General features: G+C 42.5%; 1 protein-coding gene across 3 annotated transcripts in view; it reads left to right on the forward strand.

Annotated features, from left to right (window-relative positions):
• The first annotated feature begins 505 nt into the window (after positions 1-505).
• Positions 506-23,542, forward strand: part of ERAP1 (endoplasmic reticulum aminopeptidase 1) — a 35,429-nt gene continuing 12,392 nt past the window's right edge. Inside the window, exons 1-11 of one of the 3 annotated variants that reach the window (XM_046666417.1) lie at positions 506-859; positions 6,485-7,028; positions 8,775-8,913; positions 11,520-11,654; positions 14,524-14,644; positions 15,430-15,584; positions 15,936-16,049; positions 17,453-17,584; positions 21,027-21,158; positions 21,313-21,384; positions 22,916-23,073. In XM_046666417.1, coding sequence (XP_046522373.1) covers positions 598-859; positions 6,485-7,028; positions 8,775-8,913; positions 11,520-11,654; positions 14,524-14,644; positions 15,430-15,584; positions 15,936-16,049; positions 17,453-17,584; positions 21,027-21,158; positions 21,313-21,384; positions 22,916-23,073 — 1,964 coding nt within the window. In that variant the 5' untranslated portion in view covers positions 506-597. Of the gene's footprint in view, positions 888-6,484; positions 7,029-8,774; positions 8,914-11,519; positions 11,655-14,523; positions 14,645-15,429; positions 15,585-15,935; positions 16,050-17,452; positions 17,585-21,026; positions 21,159-21,312; positions 21,385-22,915; positions 23,074-23,542 lie in introns of all 3 variants that reach the window. The other 2 variants (XM_046666418.1, XM_046666419.1) reach the window with 2 other exon arrangements.

Below are 23,542 nucleotides of genomic sequence, written 5' to 3' on the forward strand. Positions count from 1 at the left end.
CCCAGCAGCCTCTGGTGAAGGAGAACGTTTGTGTTTTCTTGGCTTGTCACCTCCTTTACCCTCAACTGTTTAAAGACGGGCATTTTTGGACATTTCATCCAGTCTTAATGTTCCAAGGGGAGTGCAGAAATGGTCACTTGATTTGAAAAAGCAGGAGGAACGCTTTCATGTGGGGAACGGCAAATCCTTGGGGTCCCTTAGAAGCGGTGGGAAGTGCCAGACCCATCTACATCTCTTTCCTCCTCCGCTGCGTCTCCTAGCGGGACCCCTCCACACTAAAAGCCCAGAGTGGTCAGCATTTTGCAGCGACAAAGCTGTTGGGGATTCCTGTTTCTTTCTGAGGCGGGCCAAGGGCTCTCAGCCCATTTGCAGAAGCGAGATGATGGACACCCTTGGGTCCAACAGGCGTCGAGCCCGTCCAGGTTGGGGGAGAAGCGAGCTCCTGTGCAGCCGGCGGGCTCTCCTCCAGGAGCGGCGGCCCCTTCCTTACGCTCCAGACCCCGGCTGCGCCAAAGGCCAACCATTAAAAAAAAATACCTCCCAAGACACGCGCAGAGAAAATGATCGTTTTCAGGAAGGGGTGCTCCTCCCCGCCTGATGCCCGCCGTATTGCCACCCCGCTGCCTCCCTGGCCTGCAGCCCTCATTCGTGAATTCCCGTATTGGGAACGGCGGTGGCCCTCGCTCGGCCCCGGTCCCGGGTTTCCTTCCCCAGCTCCCGCCTCAGCCTGGGGCTCCCCTGCGCCTGCCGCGAGGGCTCGGGCCCAGCGCCCCTCGCACCGGCCTGCCGCTCCCCGGGCTCCACTTTCACTTTCGGTCCCGGGGCTGGCGAGGCAGGCGGCGGCGGCGGCGGCGCGAGGGTGAGCCGGCTGGGTCCCAGACCCTCAGGTACAGCGCGCTCATCCCCAGCGCGCCCATCTGCAGAGCCAGCGCGCGGAGGGGGCTGCGCGGCTGGAGAAGGGCGCGGTCCCGGCCTCCTCCCGGTTCTCGCCGGGCAGGCCCGAGGGCCGGGGCGCAGGGAGGAGGAGGGCCAGAGGGCTGCGACGTGGGGCGCGGGAGTCGTGGGGCCTGGGCCGGAATCGGCCGGGAGGGCAGCGGGGTCAGCGGCCGCCCAGCCCCGCTCAGGTCTTTCTCCACGGGGAGCAGCCTGGGGGCGCGGGCCAGCGTGCCTGCTCCGCGCTCTGCCGCCGCGTCCTGCCGGCAGGCGGGAGCCTCCCTCTGCGCTCCGCCTCGCGGCTGGGTTCCTGCCAGACGCCCGGTCCCCCACACTCCGCAGCAGGGCCAAGTGGAGGGGCGGGGGACGGCCAAGTCGGGCACCTTGCAGACAGTTGCCAGAAAAATGAACGTGGCTTTGGTTTACTGCTGGGGTGGGGGTGTTGTGGGATCGGCGTCCTAAGTGTCCTCAAGATCAGTTCTCTATTTCTCCTGTTCTTGCCATCATCAGTTTTCATTTCACTCTGGCTCTAGCTGGGTTTTATTCAGATAAAGCTCTCGTGTTTGAGCAAATTAAAATTTACTATCTGGGTATCTTACTCTCCAGGTGGGCCTGCAAGTTAATTTCATGAGGAAAGAGCAGAGCAGACACTTCCTTTCCGTTTTCGTGGAGGTTTTTTGTGTAGGCAGGTTTAGGAAGAAACGCTCTCTTTTCTACCAAATGCCCAGAGTATTCGCTCTCAACTCAGGATGTGGTCAACGATTTAAAAAATACTTAACAAAATTGCCCAGAATTGTCTCTTTTCCCAAAGGATTGGAATTGTACTGATATGTAGCACATTTTCAGGTGGACTTAAATATCAAGATACTAGTATGTTAAAAAAATCGAATTAATTCCACATTTTTATTGTTTACCAGCAGTGACAAGCTATTATCAGTGCTTGTTAATTTCATTGTTCAGAACATTTTGGAAGAAAGTTTATTACCTCTTTATGATAGATTTCACATTTCCTAGTTTCCCAATGAAGGGGAGGGTGAAATAGCCGGGGACTGGTTAGCTCTGACTTCCTGCGTGGGTGGGACAAGTCAGAATCACCAAAGGAGTCTAGCTAAGGTTCCTCAAGTATCTTGAACTCCTCCTGGCTGTGAAGTTAAAGTTAGGTACTTACTCTGTTCCTCTTACACTTTCACCGACAACATTGTGAAAGATGCTTTAGAAAGATTAGATGCCAAAGGAAGATACTTTTTAAAACTTTAAAGGAATACAGTCAGGTACCACAGAATCCTTTAAAGCCTTGTCTCTGTGCTCTAAACCTGTGTATTCAACTGCCTGCTTGCTATTTGCCCTTGGAGATCTACCACAGACATCACAAATTAGACACATTAAAAAATGACCCCTTGATTTCCTCTCCACCCTTCTACATCTGTTCCACCTCTGGTCTTCTCCATCTCAATAAATGGCACCTATGACTACTCACATGTTGGTTCTAGAAACCTGGCAGCCATCCCCACATGTCCGCTCCCTCCCCCTCTCCCCCAGTTCTCCTTTATCCTAAAGATACTTGTTGAATCCATCTTCTGTCTCCTCCTCTCCCCCTCCCTCACTCTCTGTTGATACCACCCAGTACAAGTCTCTAGCTTACTTTGTCTCGACTACTTTCTAACTGGTCTCTTGGCCTTCACTCTTGCTCCTTTCTTGCTCCACACTATACAACAACTGGGGTGATTTTCTTCTTTTTTTTCTTCCTTTGTTTTGAGGAAGATTAGCCCTGAGCTAACCGCTGCCAATCCTCTTTTTGCTGAGGAAGACTGGCCCTGAGCTAACATCCATGCTCATCTTCCTCTACTTTATATGTGGGACGCCTACCACAGCATGGCTTGCCATGCGGTGCCATGTCCGCACCCAGAATTGGAACCGGCGAACCCCAGGCCGCCTGAAGCAGAATGTGTGCACCCAATTGCCACGGCACCAGGTGGGCCCCCTGGGGTGATTTTCTTAAAGTGAGAACTGGTTCTTGAGACCTCCTAGCTCAAAACCCAGTGGCTTCTCATTGTGCTTAGGATAGGGTCCAAAATCCTTAACGTGCCTACAAGGCTGTTTGGTGGTCTGGCCCCTCTCCACCTCTCCAGGCACATCTTGCCTGCTGCGCCCTGTGCTTCAGGTTCACTGGGCTTCATAGCCAGCACTCGCCACTGCCTTTGAGCCTACAAATATGCTTGCTGTTCCCTCTGTCTGGACAACTCTCCCTCTCCCTCTTTTCTTAGCTAACTTGAATTTGTTCTTTAAATCTCAGGTAAAATATCCTCAGAGAGCCCCCAGTGTACATCAACGTGCCCTGTTATTCTCTTCCAGTACGTGTATGTTTTTTCCTTAAGAGCCCTAATCACAGTTGGTAACTATACATATATATGTATATATATATATTTGTGTAAATGTGTTGAAAATCCCCTCCCCCCCCCACTAGAAGCTCTTTGAGGTCAGGGACCTGTGCTGTCTTGCATTGCTAGTGTCCAGCAAACCCCCTGGCACATAATAGGTCCTCAATAAGTATTTGTTGAATGACTGAAAATATTTTAACCCATTTAATCTTCACAACAATCCTATGAGAGAGGTATTACTATTATTATCTCATTTTACACGTGAAGACAATGAAACTGGGATTAAATAACCTGCCCAAGGTCACACAGTAGGTGGCGAAGCAAGAACTCAAAGCCATGTTTTCTTTTCTGACTGTAAGCCTAATATGTATTTATTATTAATATAGCTATAGTTATATTTGTGCATGTATTCTTACATTTAGGCTGTCTACATTACCTGTTCCATTTTGGTTTCCTGGGACTGCCTCCTCCTTTGAGACACAGCCATGTTCTTTTTGGCCCCTCCCCTCATGAACTCAACCCTGTAAAGCCTTTGATGTGAGGTCCCACTGCCAACCCCTTCAGCAGCCCGTGGGCTTTACTGTCAGCTCAGAACCAGTTGGAATTTTCAGGTCTCCTCTTGGGCTGTTGGAGAATACTCGGGGGCTTCCAGAGTCCCCGCAAGTCTGACCCTGCCACCTTCACTGCACTCTCTACCATCTTGGGGCACAGGCTGCACCTGCTAAGATACTGCCATCACAAATTCCAAGTGGAAGTATCACACAACTTCCCTTTACATCTGGTCTCCCAACTTCCAGAGAAATCCATCAATCCTCCCCAGCCCCAGGATTCTGCCTGAGGAGATGGGGGCAGGAACTCTTTACCATTTTGGTGTTTACACTTTATTCTTCTCCTCAAAATTGCTCCAATCCTCCGTGGCTGGAAGCACCCTTTAGTTTCCTAGACAAAAAACCAAGAAACTGAAAAACCAAAGAAACCTGTTCTTCCTGTTCACATCTCTTTTCTGTCTCATCTGGGTGGTGCCTTTTGAACCAGGATTATGGTGTCTGTGTGGTTGACTGTCTCAACTGTTTTGGTATCCTTTCTCTTTAGCCTGCAGATTGCCCTGTGGAGAAAGGAGAAGTAGGTAGCTTTAACTGTGTGTTTGGGAAGGGAGCAGGATGGAGAGTGACGGGTAGGGGAGAACATATCAGTATTACCTTGAATTAGTGTGCTTCCACACAGGGTTCAAGGGATAAGACCAGAGTTTGGCAAGGATTACCTAGGAGGTTCTCAGCCTGGCTCTTCAATAGAGTTTCTGAGAAGTGTTTAAAAAAATTCTGATGCCCTGATCTCATCACCATAGATTCCAGTTTAATTGTTCTAATTAGGGACTCAGGCATCAGTCATTTAAAAAGCTTCCTGGTTACATTAATATGCAGACAGAGATGAGAACCAGCGACACAGAGGGGGAATCCCATGTACCACCACCATTTGAGGGGTCCTCATTGTAACATTACTACTTTTCTCATCTGATCCAAATGTCCAGGAGCCAGAGGAGTTTGAGGGAATTAGGGTCAATTCCTTGATCTCCCCTGAGAGGGGCCCCTCCTGGCAAGCACCCATTAGAGAAGCATCTTTGTGTAAGAGAGAGAAAGAAGTATGCTTGGTTCTTGGGGCGTGGGTTGCCAAATCCCTTAAAATTCACATTCCTTTTTTGTCCCATGGCCTTTAAAATAAAGTGCAAAATATGGTCTGCAGCATGTCTCCCAGAATGCTTTGAGCGTAATCTTGGAGTCACTGCTTTCCTTGCCTGTGAATAATCACTCTCCATCACGTTCTTCTGGGGTTCCCTTCCCATCCCTTCCCATGCCCTAGCAGCCCTGTACGTTCTCCCTTTGTGCTTTAGCTCTGGAAATGCTGGCTCCTGGCTTGCTCCACCTGCAATGCTTTTCATGCCCTCCCTTCATTTCCAAATCCAACCTATCCTTCCAGACCACACTCAAATGCTGGTCTTGCATGAAGGCCTCGCAGAGTCACTCTGCAGCCAGTCACTCCCTCCCAGTGGAAATAACATTCCCTTCTCTCCCAGCCCTCTCTGTTGTTATTATTCTTAAAACATTCCACGCTTTCTGTGTTGTATTTTATTACCTGTGTATGAATGTTTTCTCCCTTCCAGAGTTGGAGGTCCTTGAGGGTGCGATTTGTGTCTTGCGTGTTATTGTATCCCACACAGTACTCAGCACACAGCCTTGTATGCAGCAGGTGTTCAACACATACTTGTTGGATGATTGTAAGACACATCTAGGTGATGGATGTGTTGGTCACAAAATGTATTGAAGGTCACCATAAACTTTTTAAGTCATTCCTGGCTAAATAAATATTAAATTAGCTTCTGGCATGACAATTTGACAAGGACACCACTGTTATTAAAGGTTACTGTTATGGATACTGGCCTTTCTCTCCATTGCTACTCAGCATCTAAGGCTCCTTCCTACACTTGCTATGGTTTAGGAATTCTCTACTTTGTAAGCCTGATGGGGAGCAAGGCCTGTCTCCCACTGTAGAAACTGCAAAGTCCAGATTTTGCTTTCTCCACCTCCCTGCCTGGTAGTGTGGACATCCACCTTGGCTCAGACCAACGGAGTTGAAAGGTGGGACTTTGAAGCTGAAACAAGTAAAGCAAAGTTGCAGGGCAGTGGAGATCTCACTCTCGTGGGGGCTATAGTGGTGTCAACATCTGATCTCCAGGCAGGAGGGTGGCTTCCTCCAAGGTCCAGTGTGGGGAATGGTCACCTGATGAGATGTTTCTCTGATGTCCATCTTTGCCTGCTTCATAGCCTGGTTTCCTCAATGTCTTGGCAATCCTCTGACCCATTTTAGTGAGCTACTCAGTATCCTCAGCCAGAGCTTGTTCATTGCTTTCAACTAAGACCCCTGACTGATGGAGTTAATTTAAACTCTGAAGGCCAATGATGCTTTTTAGTAGGTGTTAATGATTGTTGATAACCATAAACTTCTTTCTTCTATGAATCAATAACATAAGGAAGGTAATTTTACTTTCAGGAAAAGACCTAGTAGTTTTGAAAGTTTGTATCTATGACTGCTAATTCTGAGTGGGTACATTCTGAAATTATGCTGTCTTGATAATATTTTAATGACTTTTTTTTTCTTTTACATGTTTGTGCCACTAGGTACTTTGAGCAAGAAGATGGTATCTCTGTCCATCAAATGGCCCCTTGCAAGCATGTCATTTCTACTTTCCTCACTGATGATTCTTTTCACTGTGTCAACTCCTTCCTGGTGTCAGAGAAGTAAAACTATATCTCCAAAAGCTAGTGATGGGACACCATTTCCTTGGGATAAAATGCGGCTTCCTGAGCGTGTCATCCCAGTTCATTACAATCTCATGATCCATGCAAATCTCACCACTCTGACTTTCGAGGGAACCACGGAAGTAGAAATCAGAGCCAGCCAGCCCACCAGTGCCATCATCCTGCACAGTCACCACCTGCAGATCTCTAAGGCCGCCCTCAGGAAGGGAGCTGGAGAGAGGCAGTCTGAAAAGCTGCTGAGAGTCCTGGAATACCCGTCTCATGAGCAAATCGCGCTTCTGGCTCCTGAGCCTCTGGTCGTGGGGCTGCCGTACACAGTTGTCATCGACTATGCTGGCAATCTCTCTGAGACTTTCCATGGATTTTATAAAAGCACCTACAGAACCAAGGAAGGGGAAGTGAGGTATTTTTTTTCTTTTTTTTTAAACTCCAAATGCTAAATTTAGTATTTCAGTTGGATTGTCTTTTAAAATTCTTTTGATTGTTGATTTCTTCCTTTAGTTTTGCTTTTGCATCTTCTTTCTAGAGTTCAAAATGGCCAGTAGTTTTTTTCTTGTTTTTTGGACCTCATTTTTGGTTCTGTTTTAACCAATTTTCTTTCCTCCAGCTCTATCAGAGTAAATACCCATTTGTTAATTTAATTGTATCTCTGGGATATAATAAACATTTTTCATTTTCTTGGCCTATGCATTAGTTTCCTGGGGCTGCTATAACAAAGTCCCATAAACTGGGTGACATAAAACAATGTCAATTTAGTCTCTCACAGTTCTGGAGGCTAGAAATCCAAAACTAAGGTGTCAGCAGGCCAGTGTTCTCTTTGAGTCTCTGAGTAGAATCCTTCCTTGCCTCTCCCTGATTTGTGGTAGCCATCTGTCCTTGGCATTCCTTGGCTTGCAGTTGCATCACACAGGTCTCTGTCTCTGTTGTCACATAGCCATTCTCCAAATTCCCTCTTCTTATGAGGGCACCAGTAATATTGGATTAGGGACCAAGGTGATGGCCTCATCTTAACTTAATTACATCTGCAAAGACCCTATTTCCAAATGAAGTCACATTCACAACTACCAGGGATTAACACGTCAACATATCTTTCTGGAGGATGCAATTCAACCCATAACAGCCTAACAGAAGAAATAGTTTTCTCTCAGTTAAAACTCTTTTAGGGATCTTCACCTCCCTTGCTTTAGTTCTGTTTTTAAGGAGGCGACTTATTTTGGGAGATTTTATGCTAAATTTTAAAATCAAATTTTGTTCATTAATTGATTATACTAACATTTTTCTGATTCTATATATTTTTTTGTGATGAAAAATTCAGATGCTACCAGAAAGAACTTTTTTAAAAAGTAAAATTTATCCCAGTCGTAGCCCTTAGAGATAATCACTACTTTTATTTTAGGGGACTATCCTTCTAGACTTCTCTCTGGATATGCATACACATTATTTTGTGTAAATGGAGCTATATTTTCTGTTTTACATGGGAGAGTTTTTTTTAATATGCTCAGGAGATGTTTTATATGGATGACTATCACTATACATCGTTTTAATGACTTTATTAAAATGTATGTTTGTACATTGATTTCTTTAATCCCCCATGGTTGGAGATTAGGTTGTTTCCAACTTTTCAGCATTAGCAATACTTGATGAACATCTTTTAAAATCATTTCTTTGGAATAAATGCCTAGAAGTAAAATTGCTAAGTCAAAGGGTCAACAAACTTTTGCCACCTCTGTTGTTTTCCTCACCTCTAACCAATACTGATATCTCCCTTTAATTTATATTGCATTGATTATTAAGGAAGTCAAGCAGCTTTGGGTAGATTATTGACTATTTGTAGGTTCTTCTTTTGTGAATTGCCTGTTTATGAGCCGTGCCTCCTATTCCCTTTGGTTGCTGGTTATATTCTTACTCATTTTTAAGAGCTTATTATCGGTTAAGGCTATTATCCCTTTGTCAAATATCTTTTAATCAATTTTCCCAGTTTACTTGTCTTTTAGCTTAATTTATAGTAGCTTTTGTCATATAATAGATTTTTTTAGTAGTGAAATCTATCAATTTTATGGTAACTGTAGGAATTAAAAACAAACACACACCTATTTTAGAGTCCCTGGTGCTTCTTAGTATATTTTTATTTTGCTTGCCATAATTTCAGGATACTTGCGTCAACACACTTTGAACCTACTGCAGCCAGAATGGCCTTTCCCTGCTTTGATGAACCTGCCTTCAAAGCGAGTTTTTCAGTCAAGATCAGAAGGGAGCCAAGGCACCTTGCCATCTCCAACATGCCGTTGGTGAGTCTGAACTCCTGTCCATCTGCTCACAGGAGAAATCCACTGATTCGCTGTGACTTGCATTACCCCAGTGAGAGTTAACAGGAGGATCACCTGTTTTGTTTTATTGCCTGACAGATAGCTAACTCTTCTTTCATTACCAACCTATGCTTTTGTTTCAAGCAACAATTTATTTGTAGTTAAAGAAAAAAAATTGTCCCTAAAAACACGCAAGATTTCAGTAAGAGTGACATTCCAGGTCATCAGGGCTGATGGGAGGGAAACTCCATAGGAATTCAGGTCAGGTTTAAAAGAGAGTGCCCTTCACAAAGCACTTTCATCTTAATTTTCTCATATAATCTTTGAAAAGGATTTTAAAGAGAACATTTTGTCGAATAAATACAGTTATTTTTTATAATTTCTATATACCATATACTAATATTAACTATACAGTTTGTAACTATATGCTTGAAATTGGGCTGATAGAAAAAGAATAAAGTAATCTTTTAAGAATATTATGGTACTAAGGGTAAGTAATGACAGATACCTCAGCTCCCTTTAAAGAAGCCATTGTCTTCCAACTCCGACACAGATGTGGACAGTGCTGTCTCTGATTTTTAAAAGTGGTGAGATGATGACCATGCCAAATGAATAAAACTCCTCAAGTGCCGTTATCCTATGATTCTGGTAGCTTAAAAAAACATCGCTGAGCTGTGTCTCTGCACCCGAGGCATGCCAGCTCCTGAGGCCCACACATGCTTTGTTCAGAGATGCTCACTGTGGATGAGACTCCGGGGGGAATAGGCTTTGCCCAGAGTCCTGAAGGCCGTCTCGCCTCATCCCTGTGCTGACCAGGGAGAAATATCTTAGCGTGAAGGGATACAGAGAGCCACAGACCAACCTCTAGTACAGGACCTCTCAACTTTTAAACTTTTATATCCCTCGCTGAATACCTGAAGGATCCCTTCCTCAAACGAGATTCTGACAGGGCCCATGAGAGGGCCGACCCCTGTGAAAAGCACCCTTCTGCAAATCCCTACTAGCCAAGGACTTTTGTCTGCCCCACGCCCCTCCCCTACACTTGTATATGAAAAGACAAGACACAGTGATACCATTTTCCTAATATAAATTTGAGGTAGAGAACAGGCTTTTCCAGATTATAGTTCCCTCCTCCAATATTATGGTATTGCTTCCTGGGACGGGAGTGAGTTCTCTAATTAGAGAATTACATGGATGGGATGGGATGGAAATGAGAGCCAACTAAACAAGATTGGTGGAGAAATTCCTAGGCTTCCAGGGGAAGGCCTGGAGCCCCCAAGGCTTCAGGAAGATGCTGGAGTCTAAATCTATGGATATCGAGGATTGAGGATAGGAAAATCTCTAATGTAATCTTGCTGCTTGGACAGGAAAGCCCTCCCCTTGGTGGAAATCTAATAGGACTGACCTGAACTCAGGCTGCAGACATGGAGTTGAGGGGAAGGACGATGGGGTCTCAAAGGATCTTTTTGGAGGCTAACAAAGCAAATATTCCATTGAAACATCAAAGTGTTTGAGGCAGGAGTTAATTACATTTAAATTTGAATTTAATTAGCTTACTTTCCTAATAATTAGTGCAACTTCAGAAATGGAAATTTTGGTTAGGGGTGGGTAGGAAATATTTTAAAAAGAAAAAGTAATTTGGGGTCCTTCAAGAGTAAACGTAGATTGGCTAGCAGAGTCAGGTTTTGAATGACCAAAAGATGACCAGCAGCACCATAGCTGGTGGCTGGTGGGTATTAAAAAGCAAGAGGGGGCACAGAACTAGGGGTGGAAATAAGATTACGGGAAAAATGCGTGTGTTAACATGGAATCCCCCAGGCTAGTTCTGGCTGGTCCTTTCTCCAAGATCCCGCTCCAGTGCTCTCTGCTGGCTGAGGTCTTAGGCTTTCTTCTTTGGGACCAGGCCTCTTAGACTGGACCTCTGTCATCCCCACCCCACTCTGCAATGCTGCTCCCTGATCGCACTTCAAAGCTGCTTCCCCTGAAGCAAATCAGAGTTTGGAGAGGCATTGCAGGGGCAGGCCCAGGCCTGGGTTGCTTTCAGTTGTTTAGGAAAATAGAAGCTCTTTGCTCTTTTTGGGTTGTGCATGGTTACGTATTTGCCCAGCGTAGAAAACAAGTTAGACCTTGCCTTTCCGGATCATTCTCATTCCTGTATCTAAGGACAAGTGGACTACATCTTTGAAAAACCAGCAATCTCAGTTTGGCTTTGTGCCATCTGTGTTATCCATCGTCATGTACCAAATATGAGTCAGTTTGCCATCATCTGGATTATTTAAAAGATGTTAAGTGGTGATGGTTGCACAACTCTGTAAATATAATAAAAAAACACTGAATTGTTTCCTTTAAAATGGTGAATTTATTGTATATGAATTATATCTCAGTAAAAAAATTGAGTAGAATGATTTGGGCTTAATATCTAAATTACAATCAGATACTGGAAAGAGAAATTTTAAAATAATCACACAAATGTCGTGCCATGTATTTTCAGTACTGTGTCTGGTAGTTAGAAAATTTCGCTTCAGACAATGTTTTCAATGTATTGGATAATTGGATTATTTGATGATTTAAGTGATTTCTGATTTTAGGTTAAATCTGTCACTGTTGCTGAAGGACTCATAGAAGACCATTTTGATGTCACTGTGAAGATGAGCACCTACCTGGTGGCCTTCATTATTTCAGATTTTAAGTCTGTCAGCAAGATGACCAAGAGCGGAGTCAAGGTGAACTTGTCATTGTCACATAGGATGACCAACTTGTCCTGGTTGCCTGGGACTGTTCTGGTTTTAACACTGGAAGTCCCACATCCTGGGAACCCCCTCACTCTCAGGCGATCCTGGAAGGCTGGTTATGCTGTTGTCACAGATGCTCATATTTACAGTGATTTTTAGTAACAAAAACCTGTGGAAAGTCTTGGCCTGGCTCATGGTCCTGGCTCCACCACTAATGGCTTTCTGACCTTTGCCCTTCTCCTGTTTGAACTTAGTTTGTACGTTAAAATGTGTGAAGTTGGACTAGATCCCGCAAAGGTTTCTAAGGTTGCGTCTGACTATAACTTTCTGCACTTGGAAGTGAATGTCACTGACTATTTGAGCAAGGAATTTCTGGTCATGGGAAGGAAGTAACATGGAGAGTCTGCTTGGAGGGTTAAATGGCTCTGGGAGGAGCATTTAGGCCAGGGAATACTGGAATCCTGGAGAAAACGATCTTGTTTCAAGGAGTACTTGCCCCTTGTCTGGGTACCATTGTGTAGTCAACAACCTATACAACTGTATGCTGTGGCTCTGAATGCAAATACGTTTTTTGGAGAGGAGGGGCGGGACACTTTATTTGAAGATACCTCATTTATTTGTACTTGTTTTCAATGAGGCCTGAGTAGTTAGGATTTCTCTGCTAAATTGCCTTTTGTTCCCATAGGGCTGAGGCTTCTTACCTTTGTGGAGATATCTCTACTTACCTGGGGATTTGCAGGTGATGCTTGAGACTTGGATGTAGGGAGCAATCTAAGTTCAGCAGTTAAGCTATCAGCAAAACACCTACCCATTGATTTGCCCACTTTTGTGAATCCTTTATGAATGATTCTTTTTATAATGTCTCTTCCATACCGTCATATTGTGATTTATAATAAAAAATATATATTTGGTCTTTGTCCCAATTCTGGTACAGAGCTCCTAAAACCCTTAGAATTTTCTGTGATGAGAGCAATAAAGGTGTCTCTTATTATGTTAAATAGGTGACTTTTGGAAAGCGCCTAAGTAATTTAAGATTGGGGGCTGGTTGCCAGGGAACCAGCCCTGTGATTGGAGGGTTGAACTTTCAGTCCCACCCTCCACCCCGACCTCCAGCTGGAGATTAAGTTCAATCATCAATGGTTAATGATTTAATCAGTCATGCCTGTGTAACGAAGCCTCCATGAAAACCCAAAAGGATGGTTCTAGAGAGCTTCCGGATTAGTGAACCCGTGGAGATGCTGGAAGAGTGGCGGGGCTCAGAGAGGGCATGGAAGTTCCGTGCCCTTTCCCCATACCTTGCCCTATGCATCTCTTCCATGTGGCTGCTCCTGAGTTATATCCTTTTATAATGAACCAGTAATCTAGTAAGTAAAATGTTTCTTTGAGTTCTGTGACCTGCTCTAGCAAATTAATAGAACTGAAGGAGGGTGTCACGGGAACTTCCAATCTATAGCCTCTTGGCCAGAAGCACAAATGACAACCTGGACTTGCAATTGGCACCTTAAGTCACGATGGAGGCAGTCTGGCAGGACAGAACCCTTAATCTTTAGAATCTGATGCTTTCTCCAGGTAGATAATGTCAGAATGAAGTTGAATTGTAGGGCACCCAGCTGGTGTCGGAGAATTGCTTGGTGGTGGTTTGGTGGTATGGTGGGGCCACCCCCCTACGCACATTGGAATTGGGTCCCAGCACCCCTTTTGCATACTAATATTTTTAGTCTTTTTATTTCTTTAAGCACATTAAACATACATTTTATGTTCTGTGTCTAGTGATTGCCACATCTAAAGTCTTTGGGTATCCGGTTCTGTGGTATGTTGTTTCTGCTGCCTCTTGCTCACCGTGTCCTGTTCCTTCGTGTATCTTGTGAATTATGGCTGTGAACTTACAGTGCCCGAGCTGATGGTGGGTTCTTCCAGAGAGAATTTGTGTTTGCTCCTGTCAGATGACTAGGAGCAGTTACCAGCCCAGAGACCACTTTAAATTAAATTATTGGCTTCGGACTTTTAAACCACCTGGTTATTGTGAGTCCAGCTGCTAAACAGCATTAGGGTTAGCTTTTAGCTACAAATTCTCAGCATAAGGGAGGGAGATTCTCCCTCATAAAATACCAAGGTTTGAATAAGGCATTTTGTCCCTTGCAATCTCCTTATGGAAGGGGGTGGTTATTTCTAGTTTACCCTACAGTGAGGATGTGGTCCTCTGGGGCCCAGCTTTATGCAGGGGTGCATCTCCTGTTAAACTTCCCACCTTGGGCAGGCTTTGGTCTTTGCCTCCCATCCTCTGAGTTCTTCAGTGACCAGAAAACCAAAGCTCAAGTCCATTTGTATAGGCTAGTGTCCTCAGGGCCAAAGCTGGCTGCAGTGCTCTGCTGACTTCTGAGGATCCTACTGTCACTTCATTTTTGGCATCTAAATCTTCTTTACTTTTTCACTATCTTATGAAAACATTTAAAAAGCATTTTTCTTTTTTTGTAAGGAAGATTGGCCTTGAGCTAACATCTGTGCCAATCTTCCTCTTTTTTTGTATGTGGGATGCCACCACAGCGTGTCTTGAGCAGTGTATAGGTCTGTACCTGGGATCTGAACCTGCGAACCCCAGGCCTCCAAAGCAGAGTGTGTGAAGTTAACCACTATGCCACTGGGTTGGGCCCTAAAAAAACCCCATATTTTGCATGTGTTTTGTAGTTGCTTTCAGAAGGGGAGTTGATCAGGAACATAGTTGGCATTAATACAAGAAATAGAGCTTCCAATTGTCTTCTTTAATATTGTCAACCATGTCCCACAGTGTGAAGTCTCCTATACAGTTGTGGAGAGAAGCCACTATGGTATATGAGTAACTTTCTCGTGCTTTTCTCTTCAGGTTTCCATCTATGCTGTGCCAGACAAGATAAACCAGGCAGATTATGCACTGGATACTGCGGTGACTCTTCTAGAATTTTATGAAGATTATTTCAACATTCCATATCCCTTACCCAAACAAGGTAAAGATTTTGCACAGATATTACAAATTGTGGCATCTAATGACCCCAGCCAGAGATTCTATCCTCCTAATTGTCATCCCCACGGTTATCTGAGCAGCCTGTCAAGTCATAAAAATGCTGGCAGGTGTCAACCATTGGGTTGATTTTTCTCACCCATGATCTATGCAATAATTTTCTAATGATGGTAGAAGCAGATCTTGATATGGTCCCAGAGGCATGCAGCATGGGGATAATTTTGCCTTCTGACTTTAAAGATAAATCCAATTATATTAGTGGGCAGACGGTAAACAACAGAGGCTGCATTTTTTCCATTATTGGCACATATTTTGTAGGAACATCAAAGATGCTCAATAAATTATTTTGAATGAATAAATTTATACAGCATAAGAAAATCTGCATTTTCTTTCTTAACATGAGCCCTTAAAACTATTGTGTGTTTGCGTTTTTAAGTATATGGGGATCTTAGACATCCAAGGTCGAGTAGATTATTGAGGCAATTGTTAAGATTATTCAGTCCCCAAACTCCTTGTCAGATGGTCAGAAATGGCATCAGGAGGCCTGAGACCCCAGTCTGACTTTGTCACACAACAGCCAAGTGACTCTGGATGAGTCACTGAGCCCCTTTTTCTCCATTCTGAAAGAGTCTTCCGGTCTAGAATTCCACAGTTCTGCATGGACAGCTTAGCTTTTCTTGTGATCCCTACACCCATTCCATTCTGAAGGTTAGTGTGGTTGGGTAATGTGTAGCTTAGAGCTTGGTAATAGAGTTTTGTTTCCTTCCCAAGATCTTGCTGCTATTCCTGACTTTGAGTCTGGTGCTATGGAAAACTGGGGACTGACCACATACCGGGAATCCTCTCTATTGTTTGATGCTGAAAAGTCTTCTGCATCAAGTAAGCTTGGCATCACGATGACTGTGTCCCATGAACTCGCCCACCAGGTATATAAGTTCAATCATACTTTTTAAAAAATGTAGTTAAACTATGTATTGCTTTTATGGGACATACGAGGCTATTCATATTGATATTTGAATTGTATGGATTCATTTTTACTTTCTTTTTTTCCCACAGGAAAAATTATTTCTTTAAAGCATTAGGTACCATGTTTTACAATGCATATTGACAGGTTTTTCTTTTTACTTTGATAAAATTTTCCATTAATATGTTAAAATTCATATACTGGCGTTCTACATATAAAATATATTTCCTTCGGAATGTCTTATGTTTATGGCTATGTAGATAATCCAGTCTCCATAGAAAGGTGAATAATCTGGGTAATGTCTCCCTTTCAGTGGTTTGGGAACCTCGTCACTATGGAATGGTGGAATGATCTCTGGCTAAATGAGGGATTTGCCCAGTTTATGGAGTACGTGTCTGTCAGTGTGACCCATCCAGAACTGAAAGTTGTAAGAAGTACTTACTTATTTTTTTACATTTTAGGTTAATCTGTTGTTTTGTACATTGTTGCTGGAAAATATTTACTGATCTTTGATTATAGAATTCATAGATTAGTAACTTCCCTGGGAGTTTAAATATGAATTAGATTTCCAAAATGCTGGTAAACTTTAAAGACATATCTCAAAGGCTTATCTCCAAATCTATGATTGTTATGAGATTGTGTTAATTGTCCTCCCTTAATGTCAACGAAATAGAAATAATGACAGCCTGTCTGTTCCATATCATTTCCCCAACCTTCAGGCTGGTCACTGAGGAAGTAGTAGGAAAGACTGCTGTTATTTCAATAGGATCCTACTTGCCAAATCAAATTATGCTTAAGGTAACTGCACATTTGATTGTATATGGACCTAGATTCATGGGTCACAAACTTAATGTTTTGGAAACTCTACATGTTTTATTTTAAAAATCATGCATTTAACTTGTAAAAATCACATGCAGTAGAATGAAAAAGAAAATTTATATAAAAACAATCCTTTACCCAACTATGATTTTCTTTTGTTCATATTCATTTCTTTTTCTTCTTCCTGTACACATAATTTACACATAGTTATAATGTACATATAAGTATTACACTGCAATGGATCATAAATATTTTCCTATGTTTCCACATAATCTTTAATAATAAAAATGATTATGCATATTATTCTATTGGGTAACATGCCTTAATAAATCAGGTTATAGTTGGAATTTGTTCTCCATTATTTTTTCTTTCATTACATGGTTTTAAAGCTAAATTTCTCCACTTTAAAATAGCTGATTAGGGGCTGGCCCCGTGGCCGAGCAGTTAAGTTCGCGCGCTCCGCTGCAGGCTGCCCAGTGTTTCGTTGGTTCAAATCCTGGGCGCGGACATGGCACTGCTCATCAAACCACGCTGAGGCAGCGTCCCACATGCCACAACTAGAAGGACCCACAACTAAGAATATACAACTATGTACCGGGGGGCTTTGGGGAGAAAAAGGAAAAAAATAAAATCTTTAAAAATAAAATAAAATAAAATAGCTGATTATTAGAGATGTTTGCAATCACTGTTCCTTTTAGATTCTTGTGTTGGCACTGTTTGGTTGTAGGTGTAATGGTTTTGTTTTTAAGTTAATATTAAATTTTTATTCTAAAGTGATAAGTATTTAAGATGAACAAAATTTAAAATGTTTACCTAAAATCATTGTTTCTTGGATATTGTTTAGAAGACAGTAATTTGTATTTATTTTTTAAATTCTGTAAATATGGAATAGGTTGGACTAGAAATTTGAAGCATAATCCTATTTATTACCCCAGATCAAAGCTTCCTACTTGCATAATTTTGGTCTAAATATAAATCACAGGTGGTGATGTCTTTTTTCTGTCCCCATAGGAAGATTATTTCCTTGGTAAGTGTTTTAGTGCGATGGAGGTTGACGCATTAAATTCCTCACACCCTGTGTCCACTCCTGTGGAGAATCCTGCTCAGATTCGGGAGATGTTTGATGATGTTTCCTATGAAAAGGTAAAATGGGATTATAAGGGTATGGTTTGGACACTAAACTTGTAAATACTGGGATGGAGGTAGGGTTATAAGTAGGGTTATAGGTAGGGTTATGGGGTGGCTTCCCTTTATAAGGAGCAACCCAGATTGGATGCCTTCAATTCTGACCCGTGCTGGCTGGAGTTCATACTTTTAGGCCTAACTTGCAGTTTGGCTTGTTATCCTAAAGATTATATTGTGCTCAGTTCTTCATTTACTCTACTGTAAGTTGAAAATTCATGGCCTGAATTTATTTATCATTCAACAAATGGGTCTTGATTGAGCATCAACTTTGTACCAGGCGAACATTCCTGCCCTTGTGTAGCTTACCTTTCAGTGCCTTCAGGAACAGTTTGTATTTTTGACCGCAAAGTATTGTCCTGCACAACATGTTTACTAACAGAATTGGGAATTGTTGCCAGCATTTAGTAATTGGGAGATTTTACATAAAAGCCAGATTTCCGGGTTCTCTTGGTGGGGGTCAGGGTGGAGGATTCTGGTCATACTGGGCCTGTATTTCCCTTGGCAATGGAGACTAGAACTAAGTCATGGCTCCATCTTTGTGAGATCAAGGTTCTGCTTTTCCACTTCCCCTTTCATTCCCAGCCATTTCTGTTGTCTTCTCTCTGAGGCAGAGAATGTGTGGTTTGTTGTTATGCTTGGCTGTTTTATTTGTAGCAAACAGAAAAGTATTTCTTGCTTGGATGTTTCCATAATAGTGCAGGAGAGATAAAAATAGACATATAAACAGACACAAAAACAGACACATAGATCAATGGAAGAGAATAGAGAGCCCAGAAATAAACCCATGCATATATGGTCAATTAATTTGCAGCAAAGGAGCCAAGAATATACAATGGGGAAAGGACAATAAGTGATGTTAGGAAAACTGGACATGCAAAAGAATGAAATCAGACCGTTGTCTTATTCCACTCACAAAAATTAACCTGAAATGGATTAAACACTTAAATGAGGTGCTGGCCCCATGGCATAGTGGTTAAGTTCACAGGTTTGAATCCTGGCTGCGGACCCAGGCACTGCTCATCAAGCCATGCCGTGGCAGCACCCCACATACAAAATAGAGGAAGATGAGCAGAGATGTTATCTCAAGGCCAGTCTTCCTCAGCAAAAATAGGAGGGTTAGCAACAGATGTTAGCTCAGGGCCAATCTTCCTCACACACACAAAAAGACTTAAATGTAAGACGAGAAACCATAAAATTCCTAGGGGAAAACATAGGGAAAAAGCTCCTTGATATGGGTCTTAGCAACAAATTTTTATATGACACCAAAAAAACAAGCAACAACAGCAAAAGTAACAAGTGGGACTACATCAAACTTTCTTCTGCACAGCATAGGAAACCATCAACAAAATGAAAAGGCAAGCTATGGAATGGAAAAAATATTTGTAAACCACATGTCTGAAAGAGGTTAACATAAAGAACTCATACAACTCAATAACAAAAAAAATCAATCTGATTAAAAAGTGAGCAAAGGAACTGAATAGACATTTTCCCAAAGAAGACACACACATAGCTACAAGTACATGAAAAGATGCTCAACATCACTAATCATCAGGGAAATGCAAATCAAAACCACAATGAGACAGCACGTCACACCTGTTAGAACTGGTAGTATCAAAAAGCAAATATTGGTGAGGATGTGGAGAAAAGGGAACACTTGTGCACTGTTGGTGGGAATGTAAATTGGTACAGCCACGGTGGAAAACAGTATAGAAGTTGCTCTAAAAATTAAAGATAGAACTACCATACAATCCAGGAATTCCACTTCTGGGTATTTATCCAAAGAAAAAAAAAACTGTAACTCGAAGATATATGCAATCCCATGTTCATTGCAGCATTATTTACAATAGCCATGATGTGGAAGCAACCTAGGTGTCCATCAATAGATGAATGGATAAAGAAAATGCAATATATACACAGCCATAAAAAAGATGAAATCTTGTTATTTGTGACAACATGGGTGGACCTTGAGGGTGTTATGCTAAGCAAAATAAGTCCAACAGAGACAAATGTATGATCTCATTTATATGTGCCATCTTAAAAAACAAGCTCATTGATACAGATTGGTGGTTGCCAGAGGCAAGCGTTTGGGGGGTGGGCAAAATGAGTGAAAGGGGTCAAAAGGTACAAACTTCCAGTTATAAATAAGTCATGGGGAGGTAATATATGGCATGGTGACTATAGTTAATAATACTGTATTGTATATTTGAAAGTTCCTGAGAGTAGATCTTAGAAGTCCTCATCACAAGAAAAAAAATTTGTAGCTATATATAGTGAGAGATGTTAACTAGACTTATTGTGGTGATCATTTCACAACATAAAATGTCAAATCATTGTTGTACACCTGAAACTAATAATGTTATATGTCAATTATACTCAATAAAAACAAATTAAAAAATAATATACCACTCCTATTGGCAGTGATATGCACTCCATGTAGACATTCAGGGATTCAGGCTTTGCCTATCTAGTGACTTCACCATCCCCTAGAGTCAGAGAGAGAGAGAGAGAGAGGGAGAGAGACAGAGACCACCTCCACCTTGAGGGGACCGAAGAAATTCTCCCAAAAGAGGAGATTTCCAGTTATGCCTTAAAGGATGAATTGAGGCTTTCCAGGAAGAAAGGAAATAGGAAGGACTTTCTAGGAAGAGGGAATCACGATTTCTCAGACAAAGATGATTTAAAAGAGGGTGGTACATTGAGAGAGAGAGAGTTCTTGGTTAGAATGTGGTATTAAAAAGGAACGTACAGCGGGAAAATAATGAGAAAGCATTTTTCTTACCGTTGGACTACTTCTCTTGTTTACGTCACTTGTCTGGCCGCTGGAGGCATTTGGGTTTGTGACCTGTGATCTACGTGTAATGGGAGTGAGGGGAAAGAGCTCTTCACACAGGAATACAGGACATCCAGGAATTCTCTTGCTCTGTTTGTCATTGGTACTCTTGCCCTCTCAGTCCTCTGTGCTCAAGGCTGTTGGGGCTCCATGATTCCTTACCTGGTACTCACCTCTGCTTCCACCTCTTACACTTACCTCTCCCCACTCCTCCCCTGCAGTGGCGGTGGGAAAGCCACATGGTGGTTCAAGGTCCAGTGTTTAATCTGCACCATTGTCCACTCACCTGTGAATAATGGGAGCTGGCAGATGATGTTAATTTGCCCCAGGGGAGGCTTGGTCACTGATAGAAAATAACGGCCCCAGTGGACTAAGAGCATGAACAGTCATGTCTGATCCCCCTGCCTAGACAACTCCAGGTTCAACTCACTTTCTCTGTTTCACAAATTGCCGGACATTAAAAACATTACTATAATTGCATTTTAAAAGAATTATTCCAAAATAGACTGTGATGGTAGATGAGATTAAGACCAAAACCTAGCTAACAATTATGTATACTGTCTTTTTCAGGGAGCTTGTATTCTTAATATGCTAAGGGATTATCTTGGTGCTGATGCATTTAAAAGTGGTGTTGTCCAGTATCTCCAGAAGTATAGCTATAAAAACACAAAAAATGAGGACCTGTGGAATAGCATGGCAAATGTGAGTATGTTTGTGTGTCTCTACACTTGGGATTGACAGGCTTATTATCTTATCTTGGGTTTTTTTTTTTTCCTGCACCGTAATAATCCCTCTGAGAAGAATCAGGAGTGTTCTCTACAGAGCCGAGAGTGATGTGTTTATTTTCGGGTTTTAGATTTGCCCTACAGATGGTGCACAAAGGATGGATGGCTTTTGCTCTAGAGGTCAACATTCATCTTCATCCTCAGTAAGTTTTTACATCTGTATGTGTTATGGCTACACACATTCTTTTACTCTGTATTCGTTGAAGGATAGCTCTGTGCTAAACATTCTGAGATCCTTGCTTATATCACCCTCACTCTGCTTAAGACTACCTTCAAACTATACCAGACTGACAGCCTTTTACAATTTTTCTTAAAAATTATCTACACAAGGGGTTTTCACAGTTTTCTTTTGTAACACATCTCACTGATACTAATCTTTTTGGCTTCACTCTCTATAAAGTGGTGAATTTGTGCCATGTTTCTATGGGAGATTAGGGCTGTATCAGTCAGACTATGTCAGTCATTTCTCTGGCTCTTCATTTGTGAAAAAACAAATTATGATGATGAGCATTCTTGAGCACTTACTGTGTGTCAGACATGTGCTAAGTGCTTTGTGTATCATCTCTTTTAGTCTTCACAATACATTTATGAGCAGGGTACTACTGTCCCTATTTTAACAGATGAGAATATGAAATCCAAAGGCATATGGTTAGTAAATTGCAGAGTGGGGATTTGAATTTAGATTTAACTCATGTTTTTAACTGCTAAGCTATAAAAAATTCATGGCATCTGAGTCACAACACAGTCTGAGTCTCTCTTTATCTGGACTTGTGGAATATTTTCATAGGCAGCTGAGGGTGAGTCTGGAGATTCAACAGAATTTTATCCACCATATTTTTATTTTCTTAGCTTTTTTGTTTTTGGAGACGGCTTTATTCAATCATTTCTAGATTTGTCCTATAGTATATTTTATCCTTTTACTGCTCTTAAATATTTTTTTAAAAGCTTTTTTAGTATCAAAGAATATATCCTCTTTTGAGTTCCCAGCTGTTTGTTGAGTGTGGGCCATCTTGGTGTTCTCACTTTGGAAGTACAGGCTCTTGACTGAACATTTTTTCCCATCTTGCTTGTCTGAGAGCCAGCATAGTTATGTAGGTGTTGAACACCTGGCCACTTTCTCTCCCTTCTCTCTCTTCATTCATTCACATGCCTGCTTTGTGCCCCATGCCAAGCCCAAGGTATGCCCAATGTAACCAGATATGGTACCTGCTCTCAAGACATACAGGTGTAGAGGAAGAGAATGAAAAGTAAACAGTTGGCACTTTAACCGACAAGCTATGCCTGGAGACAGTGGGGGAAGGGAGCAGAGGAAGGGATAAGGAAGAGCTTCTCAGAGAAGGTTGTCAACAGTTATCAGCCCTGTGAGCACAAGCTTGGGTTCTCTCTTTTTTTTTGAGGAAGATTAGTCCTGAGCTAACTGCTGCCAATCTTCCTCTTTTTGCTGAGGAAGACTGGCCCTGAGCTAACATCCATGCCCATCTTCCTCCAGTTTATATGTGGGATGCCTGCCACAGCATGGCTTACCAAGTGGTACCATGTGCGCACCTGGGATCTGAACCAGCAAACCCTGGGCCATTGGAGCGGAACGTGCGCACTTAACTGCTGCACCACTGGGCTGGCCCTGGGTTCTCTCTTCTTAAAGTAGGTCACGCATCTGCCTTTCTCTGTCTAAAGCAGCACTGGCGACAGGAGGGCCTTGATGTGAAAACCATGATGAACACCTGGACGCTGCAGAAGGGCTTTCCCCTGGTGACCATCACAGTGAGAGGGAGGAACGTACACATGAAGCAAGAGCACTATATGAAAGGACCAGAGGATGCCCCAGATACTGGGTAATGTTCATAGAGAGACACTCATTTTGTTGCCTAGGTAACATCTGCCTTGTAGGATGAAATCTTATTTTTGAAATAGTGCCCTTCCCTTTATTGCTAAAATACTTCAATCAAATCTATGTACCCTGTGAAGGTGACTTATACACCACCATCTTCCCCAAAGGATGAGGTGGTTTTAAACCTTGGTTCATCTCAGTAAAGTTGATGATACATAATTATTTTAACATTCTCAAGTTTTGCAGTTTGATAGGATCGCAATTTCCTGTTACTGGCTTGTAGTCAGCTCCAATCTAAGCAACTGCCACTAAATTACAATAATGCCTGGCATTTGGGTTGGAGTTAAGGATATAAACATTTAGGTGATTTCTGGGAATTCTGACTCTTCTCTTCTTTGGAAGTCTGAGTTAGACCCTGGAACCTGTTTGTCAGCTTAATGCTGTAGAAGGACATCGCTGGAAATGAGACACTG

Source organism: Equus quagga, chromosome 7 (genome assembly GCF_021613505.1).
Source record: "Equus quagga isolate Etosha38 chromosome 7, UCLA_HA_Equagga_1.0, whole genome shotgun sequence".
NCBI classification, from domain to species: Eukaryota; Metazoa; Chordata; class Mammalia; order Perissodactyla; family Equidae; genus Equus; species Equus quagga.